General features: G+C 35.1%; 2 protein-coding genes across 2 annotated transcripts; both read left to right on the forward strand.

The window, feature by feature from the left end:
- Positions 1-629: 629 nt before the first annotated feature.
- LOTGIDRAFT_167882 (hypothetical protein) lies at positions 630-2,619 on the forward strand (the record flags this gene model as incomplete). Its single annotated transcript, XM_009065760.1, has 3 exons — positions 630-799; positions 1,308-1,423; positions 2,528-2,619. 3 exons carry the CDS (start codon positions 630-632, stop codon positions 2,617-2,619), a joined length of 378 nt encoding a protein of 125 aa, XP_009064008.1.
- Positions 2,620-5,754: 3,135 nt separating this feature from the next.
- LOTGIDRAFT_167883 (hypothetical protein) lies at positions 5,755-10,557 on the forward strand (the record flags this gene model as incomplete). The annotated part of the gene is made up of 3 exons (XM_009065761.1): positions 5,755-6,064; positions 6,136-8,154; positions 10,523-10,557. 3 exons carry the CDS (start codon positions 5,755-5,757, stop codon positions 10,555-10,557), a joined length of 2,364 nt encoding a protein of 787 aa, XP_009064009.1.
- Between the last annotated feature and the right edge of the window lie 456 nt (positions 10,558-11,013).

Genomic DNA, 11,013 nt, shown 5'->3' on the forward strand with positions numbered 1-11,013 from the left:
TGTAAGGATGTGCATGGATTCTGGATTTGGCAGTTCCACCTTTAGGCATTTGCTATCAGTTGCTGTATAAATGGATAATAGTGCCTTTATAGTTGTGATTTGAATGCCTTGCTTTTCTAAATTGAACAATTTGAATGCCTTTCTGTTCTGAATTGAACAATTTGAATGCCTTGCTGTTCAAAATTGAACAATTTGAATGCCTTGCTGTTGAATTTGAAAATTTGAATGCCTTGCTGTTCTAAATTGGATAATTTGAATGCCTTGCTGTTCTAAGTTGGATAATAGTGCCTTTGAAGTTGTGATTTGAATGCCTTGCTGTTCTGAATTGGATAATTTGAATGCCTTTAGTGAATTGGATATTTGAATGCCTTAAAGATTTAAATATGAAAATTCAGTGCCTTGTAATAGTGAATTTGAATGCCTAGATTTTAAATATTAAAACACAATGCCTAGCTGTTGTTGGATCTGAATGCCTGGATTTAAATTTGAAAACACAATGCCTTGCAATAGTGAAATTGAAAATTTGAATGCCTAGCTGTTGTTGAACTTGAATGCCTGGATTTAAATTTGAATTTAGATTTGCGAGAGTTCACTGAATTTGAATGCCTTTATATCACAAGGAGTTCACAATGAATAATAAACTAGTGATAATTCGTGATATGAATCACGATGTAGAAGAAATCGTGATAGAATATGAAATCGATGAAGAGACGATATATTTAGGAAAGATGTTCGATAAAACAGTCATACACGAACATATCGATGATGAAACCCTTCATATTAGTCTTGATTATAAAATGTAGGCTCCATTTTTTAGTCTTTTTCATGCTCCACGTTTCTTTCTCTGGGGTGAAAGCCGACACCAGGCCTACTCTCGAAAACACAGGCAGAGGCTCAGAATATTTCTTACCTTGTGGAAGATTCGAACCTTGGCACCCAATTGCCTAGCAGACGACAATCCAACTTGCGTTACAGCGTTGGTTCTTTACATGACATCATTTCCTTGGTTACTTCGAACAAATGGTGGTTTTGGGTTCTAATTTCGGTTGTCTCTGAAGGCAGTGTGACCTAGTCATCTTCTCTCATAATTCCATTTATTTTCAGAATGTCACTCTATTACAAACTGTGTCTTATACCTTGACTGCAATAGCCACCTTTCTTTTATCTTCACAATGTCAAGCTATTACGAACTTCATACTTATACCTTGACTGCAATAACCACTATTCTTGTATCACAATAGTTTGTTAATGAACTCAAAGTTTTGGAATTCCAAAAGGAATAATTCCTAATAATTGTCTATTTTCAGATTCCGAACTCAATCAGCTGATTCCAGTCTGGAAGAGAAATCAGGATATTTGGAACAATTAAAGGCAGAAGGCACCGTCAGTCCTAAACGACATAGTTCAGGTCCGTCAAAACCTGGTAAGTACATTTTATTTTACAATTATTGTAATTAGTGGAGCCACGGTGGCTGAGTGAGTTATACGCTGAAGGCCTAGCTAGGGTCAATCCCGGCATAGTTCGAGATGATACCTTCAGATTTTTCAACCCGGTTTCCCCCTGTTAGTGATGCAGGTAAGAGGGGCTGACATGGAAAAAGCGTCGTTCAGATGGGACAATAAACCGAGACCCCGTGTGCTGCAGACTGTGCACATTAAAGATCCTTCAACACAAGAAAAGTGCCTTATGATGTCAAGGTATTAGACTGAGTTGATGTAGTGAATTATGAGCTAGCCACAAGCTGGTGTATTTACTGTCAAAGATTGGATCTAAATGACTCTAGTGATTTAAATATTTTCATTCTTTATGAATATAATCCTATACAATCAGGTTTAACTTCCATTAGGACATTTAAAGGGACAGATGCGCCATTTTGGGGGATCGATTTTAGACTTGAATATATGTAAATAGTCTTCAGATGTACTAGAAATGTATGAAAATCGCATTATTCCTTTAAAAATATCTCAAACTAGGAATTTTACTCACTATTTCTATAGATGTCTTTTTCTATATATCACAGTGTATCAAGAAAAGACGAGTCGTCATTTTAACTTTCAAACGTGGCTAATTCTAGACACACATGGATTTGAAGACTCAAATTTCGACAGTGAGCTGTGAACACTATTACTGATTAGCTTAAAAAATTCTCGTTTCCGAGACTAAAGTATGATTGGTCAAAAAAATGGTGCATCTGTCTCTTTTAAGCGGCTATCTTACGCCTATATGCCTGTGCCTGTGCTTTCGTAACATTAATTAAGCATGATTTTACAAACTAAAATTCCTAGTTTGAAAATGACTTTACATACACAAACATATATTTTTGAATTATGCTCATTCTTAAAAGGATATTTTAAGCTGTCTGTGTCACTTATCAAAATTAGAATCAGATAACTGATTGATACGCAATGAAATGAAAATATACTGTGATATCAGTGGCATAATACACAATTTCTTTAAACTCCTGGTAAACAAAAATGAAAAATTGCTCAACCAGTTATAATTTCAGCTTACCGTGTCCCTTTTCAGAATACAAATCTGACTTATGGTTCTCTGGCACTTTCATCACTTCCAGAACATTCTATCAGGTAGTTATGACCGAAGATGTCACTTGTAGCTAAGTTTTCCATATCATGACAACAGTCTTAAATTCCATGGCACAACTTATTAAATTGTGAGAGAACCCTACATCAAATTTTAATTTTGAAAAGTGGTATGGATAGCTGAAATCGATCTCTATCTACTGGTTTATTAAATATTAAAAATCGAATTCTATCCCTTTAACCATGTTATCAGTAAAATATTCAAATGAAAGATAGGAGTTATTGATGTAAAAATAATTTGGACGACTGAATTATTTCAACTGGCTGTATATGAATTAAACGTCATAAAATTTTGTTCAAGTCTTTTATGTGCGTACTCTGAAACGCAGTTGTGAATTTTATCTATTTCTTTCGTAAGCTGAATTTTGGAAGATTTTGTCATTTACGTTTCGTGGATATTCCTGTTTAAAGTGTAAAAACACAGTTTTGTTTTGAAGTTGTAAATTTTGGATTAATCGTATTTCATAGTAAGCTGATTTTGGAAGATTTTGCCATTTACGTTTTGTGGATATTCCATTTTTGTTTTTTTAAGTAAATATTATTATGCAGTTTTGGATTATATCTATTTCTTTGTAAACTGTTTTTGGGAGATTTTGTTTGTTACGTTTTGTGGATATCCCTTTTTTAAAAGTTTACAGTTCTATTTTGAAGTTATGAATTTTGGGATTACGTCTTTTTCTTTGTAATTTTGAATTTTGAAGACTTTGCCAGTTGTGTTTTGTGGAAATTCCATTAGTACAGAATTAAGCAACAGGTTCGTCATCTGTTTGACCAATCATACTTTTGTCTCAGAAAACAGGAATTTTTAAGCTAAGCTAATCAGTAATAGTGTTCACAGCTCACTGTCAAAATTTGAGCCTTCAAATCCATGTGTATCCAGAATTATCCACGTTTGAAAGTTAAAAAGATGAGTCGTCTTTTTTTGAGACACTGTGATATATAGAAATAGTGAGTAAAATTCCTAGTTTGAGATATTTTTGAAGGAATTATGTGATTTTTTTACATTTCTAGTACTTCTGAAGACAATTTACATATATTCAAGACCCAAATCAATCTCGCAAAAATGGCGCATCTGTCCCTTTAAATCAAGAATTAAGCACCATTTAAGACAATAGATTGATGGAATTTGTCTAGCAGGGAAAATATGACCAATATTAAATCAACAACTTGTACCTCAAGGTTTTATTATCTCCAGGTGGTTGTAAGGAAGTCTGCTGACTCTTAGTGTACCAATATACTGTTGGTATGGTTGATTTGCCTAATTTACCATGACTTCTTACCTCTGTGGCTTTTGCCTTTGTGGCTTTTGCCTTTGTGACTTCTTACCTTGTGGCTTTTGCCTTTGTGACTTCTTACCTTGTGGCTTTTGCCTTTGTGACTTCTTACCTTTGTGACTTCTTACCTCTGTTTGAGTCTTGAATATATGTAAATAGTCTTCAGAAATACTAGAAATGTATGAAAATCACATAATTCCTTTAAAAATATCTCAAACTAGGAATTTTACTCACTATTTCTATATATGTCTTTTCTATATATGACAGTGTCTCAAGAAAAGACGACTCGTCATTTTAACTTTCAAACACGGATAATTCTAGACACACATGGATGTGAAGGCTCAAATTTCGGCAGTGAACTGTGAACACTATTACTGATTAGCTTAGTTAAAAAAATTCCTGTTTCTGAGACTAAGGTAAGATTGGTCAAACAGATGGAATTTTTGAAAATTTGGGTATGTTTGATTCATTTTAAGAAGTCAGTTGACAATTAGGCAGATCAAACCAACCGTATAAGAATCTTACCATGTGTTACTCTTAAATCTATGAAAATATCTTGTGACAGGTTTATTTAAAGGGTGACAAACTGTCCTCAAATTCTGGATAATTGGTTCATTAGCTTTAGTATTCTTATCTTTTTGGTCCATGGATTGTGCTTTTGGGAATGAAATTAACCTTTTTCACCTTATAATGAGCACTATGCATAAAGATTTCTTAAAGTTTGCAAAGAAAAGACAAGTTATGTTAAGGTAGATTATAAAATGCAATCCATCTTTAAGTTACAAATATTTTTGGACTAGATGTGACATTTTGGTTTAGCAACTTACAGTCTTGTTTTTGTGCGGTGAGCAGACGTCATTTCTATTTTGGAACTTCTTCAGTGATCCATGAAGATATTCCGTTCATTTGAAGTCGATATATTTATTTATTTATTGGTTTTGTGGATTTTTTTGTGGACTTGTGACAGACGCCATTGATTTGACTTCGAAGTGATTTTAAAGGGATTTTAAAAAGGTTTTCTAAATTTTTTATGTATATCAGGGACACTGATAGCATCAATTTGTACCATTCCAATTTTCAATCAGATGTCTGTGGTTCTTACAATTCAACTTAAACTAAGTGTTTGATGACGTGATGTGATACAAGCATATTTAGTGATTAGTGACATCATCAAACACTTAGTTTTAGTGGAATTGCAGGAACCACAGACGTCTGATTGAAAATTAGAATGGTGTAAATTGATGCTATCAGTGTCCCTGATATATGTAAAAAATTTAGAAAACTTCTTTCCAATCCATTAAAGAATTGGAAATAATAACTGGAATAATTTTGATTTTTCATATTTTTTTTCTAAAATAAGGATTTGGTCATAGAAAGATTCACAAGGATTTTTAAGGCTTTGTATCTCTATATATTGAATGGATTTTCTTTGTTTTTGAATTGTGTCTGCTATTGTATTGTCTAAAATCAGTATTTGGATTTAGCCATAAAATTATTCTTCAAAAACTGAAGATTTTATGACTTGTTTGGAATAGATTTTCTTCGTTTTTGAGTTGTGTCTGCTATTAGACTGTCTAAAATCAGTATTTGGATTTAGAATTTAGGATTTGTCTTCATTAAAGTGATCACATCTGTTTTTGAGAAATTTCTGTTACTGGATTTTCGATTTCTAAGTTCCCATTGTACAGGACTACTCTTGGAAATATCCTTGGAAGATTTGTCTTAGTGGGAAGTGACTATCCATTTAGGCTTTTCTAAAAACTGTTTTTGGATTTAGACCTTGAAGAATTCATCAAGGATTTGTTAGGAGAGACTAGAAGGTGTATGGATTACGTCTTTATAGAATTAAACCTGTGCTTTGGAGACAACTGTGTTAAAAATGTCGGATAAAATCCAAGATGGAGAAGCGACTCTTGATTTAGAAGAAAATGTGGAAATTGATCTTAAAGTCGGTGTTTTGGACAAAAGTGTTTTAGCTACCCATGAAGACCCTGAACCAGAATTTGAAACTTCATTCCCCCTGGGATTATCCCTGGATGCTACATTGAATAGTGGTTTTGCTTTGGATGATGATACTGAGGAACAACCTGTGGATCCTTTTCAGTATGCAGTACCTGGTGTTCCTACTCAGGAATCTAGTTCAGCATCAGATGTGGAATGTGTCCCTAATGATGCTTCTACTGGCGCTCGTGAGATCCAATCTGACCCCCCATGATTGATGGTGCCAAAACTTTGAATTCTGGAACTCTTGATCAAAAAGGGAGCCAGTTGAAAAATTTGGAACCAATTGTTGGAACTAGTTCTGAAGATGGTTCCAAGGAAAATAGTGTTTCTGTGATTGAGACAAAAATTGAACACCATTTGGAAGATCACAAGTTGGATACCAAGTCCAAAGATGTTGATGCCAAAGCAGATGCAAGGGTGGTGGATGACAAAACATCTGCAGATGACAATTTGGAAATTGACCTGAAAGTCGGTGTCTTGGACAAAAGTATTCTGAGTCCACATGAAGAGGATCCTCCACCAGAATTTGAAGCTTCATTCCCTCTAGGATTATCCCTGGATGCCACCTTGAATAGTGGTTTTGCTTTGGATGACGACACTGAGGAACAAGCTGTGGACCCTTTTCAGTATGCTGTTCCAGGAGTTCCTACTCCAGAGGTGGATGAAAATGTCAGTTGTCCTTCCCGAGAAATAAAAAAATCTTCTGATCTAGATCTTCAGCAAGGTACAGAAGACTTCTCTAAAGAGGATGGTGATGCCAACTTAACACCAGAGAGTACCCATCCTTCTGTTGATGCAGAACCTGAAAAAGGCTCTCCAATAATTCCCAAAGAACAGCTCTCCAAAGTGGATGGATCTTTTGAAAATCTTCCAAGTCATCAGCTGGATGGATCTTTTGAAAATCTTCCAAGTCATCAGCTGGATGGATCTATGGAAAATCTTCCTCCAAGCCCAAAGCTTGATCAATCTCTTGAAATTCTTCCTCCAAGCCCAAAGCTGGATCAATCTGTTGAAAATCTTCCAAGCCCTAAGCTGGATCAATCTGTTGAAAATCTTCCAAGCCCAAAGCTGGATCGATCTGTTGAAAATCTTCCAAGCCATCAGCTGGATGGATCTATGGAAAATCTTCCTCCAAGTCCTAAACTGGATGGATCTATGGAAAATCTTCCTCCAAGCCCAAAGCTGGATGGATCTATGGAAAATCAGCTATCAAATCTCAAGGTTGATCATTTAAATCCTGAGATGGATGGTTCTGTGGATAATCTCCCTGCTGGTCCTAAGAATGATGCATCTTTGGGAAATGATGACAGCTCTGTATCACATCCTTCATTGGAAACTGATCCTTTGGGTAAGGCTGAAATTGAGGAAATGCTACCACTGATTCTGAATGATGACATGTTGCTTCCGACAGACAAACTTTCTGGAAATGAGGACATTTTAGTAGTTTTAGAGGATCCGGACATAGAAATTCCTCTTTTAAACGAGGACATGCTTGATTTAGAGACAGTGACACCCAAAGATCTTGTGGAGTCCCATCACAGTTCTGAAGCCCAGCTGGTGGAGGATGCATCTCTTAAAGCTTCCAGGAACCTCGGTGACAACCATGGAAGTCCAGATAAAGATGCTCATTCTTCAGCAGAAAAGCACTTCGAAGACTCTGTTGATGCAGAAGATGTTAACCCTGTTGACTTGGCCCAAAACGCCAGTCCTGAAATGGAAGTTGGTGATATTAAGAAAACTGCCAGTACTGATGCTAGCAATGATGATGATGATGATGATGATGATGATGATGATGATGTTCCCTTGTTGGAAACGAGAATGGGAGATTGTGGCAAAGTGTCCAAACAGCCTGAAGTTCTGTTGGACAGTTTAGCTCTGGATGGCCACATTCTTACACCATCAGATCCAGATAAGAATCAAAACAGTTTGGCACCGAAATGGGATGAAAGGACAGATTCAAAAGGCATGGATTTTGATCCAAAAGACGTTGTCATGACATCTTTTGATTCCATGGGTCTTCAGGGTGACTCTGACCATTCCAAAGATGGCCACGTTGGACGAGAGAGGAGTGACTCCAAACGATCTATGGGATTTCACGAAAATGACGAAGACGATTTCTCTGTATTCCACATGGAATGGAGGGAAAGATTGAATTCCTTCCGTGTGAAATTGAAGTCCAAATTTTGGCGCCGAAAATCCATGCAAGCAGCGGAATCTCCTGATGGAGAACCAGAGACTGAAAGTGAAAAGAAAGTCGAAAGCAAGGACCAACAAGGTAATTTTAAAAAGCAAATTGTTTTTTTCAGTGTAGAATCATTAACTTTCAGTGGCATTAAAGGTACACTATCACTTAGAATGGACATACAATTTAAAGTCTCAAACTTGGTCAATAAGTGTATATATTCATCAGTTGGATTAACCAGGTGTCTTGACTAAAGAATAGAATCTCTATATAACACGATATATCTATTAAACAAAGTAATTATTGAAAAACACTTCTAAGCATGTTTCACAATTACTTAGTTTAATGAATTATTACTTAGTTTAATGAATTATTACTTCGTTTAATGAATTATTACTTCGTTTTATGAATTATTACTTAGTTTAATGAATTATTACTTAGTTTAATGAATTATTACTTAGTTTAATGAATTATTACTTAGTTTAATGAATTATTACTTAGTTTAATGAATTATTACTTAGTTTTATGAATTATTACTTAGTTTAATGAATTATTACTTAGTTTCATGGATTATTACTTAGGTTTATGGATTTATTGGATTATACAGGGATTCTGTTGTATAGTTTTGACACCAGGCAAATATACACCACAATAAAGTCCCCCCTACAACTTTTCAGGGAGCCGCGGTGGCTCAGTGAATTAAAAGCTTGCTCGCTAACCTGAAGGTCCAGGGTTCAATCCCAGCATAGGTCGAGATAATACCTTCAGATTTTTCAACCCGGTTTCCCCCTGTCAGTGATACAGGTAAGAGGGGCTGACATGGAAAAAGCGTCTAGTCGTTCAGATGGGACAATAAACCGAGGCCCCGTGTGCTACAGGCTGTGCACGTTAAAGATCCCTTGACAGTAGGAAATCGAACAAGAGCAGGCTAATGCTGCTATCCTGGCAAAATTTCCCTCATGGCACAATGCATGGTGTTGCCTGTCTTCATTAGTCCACATGGTACAGAAAAGTAGGATGTAAAACTCCATTCATTTCATTTTCTTTCAATAAAATACAAAACCAATGTTTGACCTACAAAATATAAATCCATAAATTGCACATTGAATGTTGAGTCATTGACATTAGCCATTATGCACTGAAGTCTGACTTAAACTTTGAACTTTGACCTTTGATAAATATTTGACCTTATCTGATAGTGTAGTTTATTAGACATATTAGATATGAACTGTTTATAGCATTAAGAATGACATACCTTAATATAGCTATTTTAAAGGGACACGACTGATTGGCTTAGCTAAATAATTTATGTTTCTGAGACTAAGGTATGATTGGTCAAATGGATGGCGAACTTGTTCCTTTAACTGGCAGAAAACATAGTTGCCTCAGTGAAAAGCTCATTAAAACACAAATTTTATGACATGGTTATTGTGGCAGAACGACCTAACCGTAGAGATAAAATAATTAGTAAATATTTTGATATCATTTTCTGTTATTGTTGATGTGATTTAGGGGCGGACATTTTTTTTGTGAACCAATTAATGTGACAAACATAGACAGATGTAGGATAACACTGTGAAAAGGCTGGTTTTTCTCATTTCAAAATAATATTTGATTTGATTTGGTTTTTGATTCGAATATAAAGACTTTAATTTGTGAAAGGATCAATCAAATTTGAAATAGAATGAGTTAAGTGTCCCACAGAAAAAAACTGAAACAAAATATGGATATTGACTGCGGGATAAAAGTCAAGGCAAATATCACAAGCTCTTATTGAAATGTCGTGGAGATTTTCTATGTAATGTCAGATTATGTCACTCAAGTAGACCAAAGTTACATCGCAACTATATTTTGGACCTACTTGTTTTGATGTCAGATTTTGACGTGTTGCCAGAATGAGATATGGAAGCTTAACATTATTTGGGGCGTGAAGTTTGTGTTTCTTTGATCAATTGAAGAATTTGCAAGGAATTTTACTACTTTTGGATTTTTAAAATGACTATGCGAACACAATCCTCATCAGGATAGCTAGGTTTGGAAATGTGGTCAACTTTGCAAATTAGAATTTTAAGAATTAATGAACTCACTTAATAGGAGTAAAGAAGTCAAACATGAGAATATTCTCCAATGTTTGACTTGGACTTTTGGGGTTAATAAAATTTCCAAAATTGTTAGTAAATATCCAAATTAACAAATCAAGTTCGCTCTGTGCCAGCGATTTAACGAACATTTGTAAGACTATGACAGAAAATCTGAGTGAAGATTAAAAAATGACGTGAACCTCTTTTTGGATTCAAAATGGTGGGCAAGAAATTAAAATATAGGTTTTTGTTCGTGCGCAGACCAAAATGGATGAAATTACCCCAAAAAAACAAACAGAATGATCAAAATGATCAAGGTAAAATTAATTATTGTTCAAAGATTTTGCTATATTTTTTACTTCATCTGTGTCCCTTTTCAGAATTTAAATTCGGCTTTGCGTTTGCATACTATTAAATCAACAGTTATTATTCTGGAAGAGACTGCAATCTATCTAATGATATGTTATTGGTTGTCTGTATTCTATGAAAGAATGTTAATGACCCTTGGACAATTTTTGACTTTATTTGATCGTAGATGTACTGGACATCAGATATTCAATAATGAAAATTGATACTTGTAGCTCCAAGTTGAGGTCTTTCATCCGGTATAGCAAACATAAACATGACTGTGTACCTGATAGCATCAATTTCTACCAGTCCAATTTTCAATCCTGAAAGAACTGAACCCTGAAAGAACTGAACCCTGAATGAAATGAACCCTGAATGAACTGAACCCTGAAAGAATTGAATCCTGAATGAAATGAACCCTGAATGAACTGAACCCTGAATAAACTGAACCCTGAATGAACTGAACCCTGAATGAAATGAACCCTGAAAGAACTGAACCCTGAAAGAATTGAACCCTGAATGA

Source organism: Lottia gigantea (genome assembly GCF_000327385.1).
Source record: "Lottia gigantea unplaced genomic scaffold LOTGIsca_70, whole genome shotgun sequence".
In the NCBI taxonomy this organism is placed as follows: domain Eukaryota; kingdom Metazoa; phylum Mollusca; class Gastropoda; family Lottiidae; genus Lottia; species Lottia gigantea.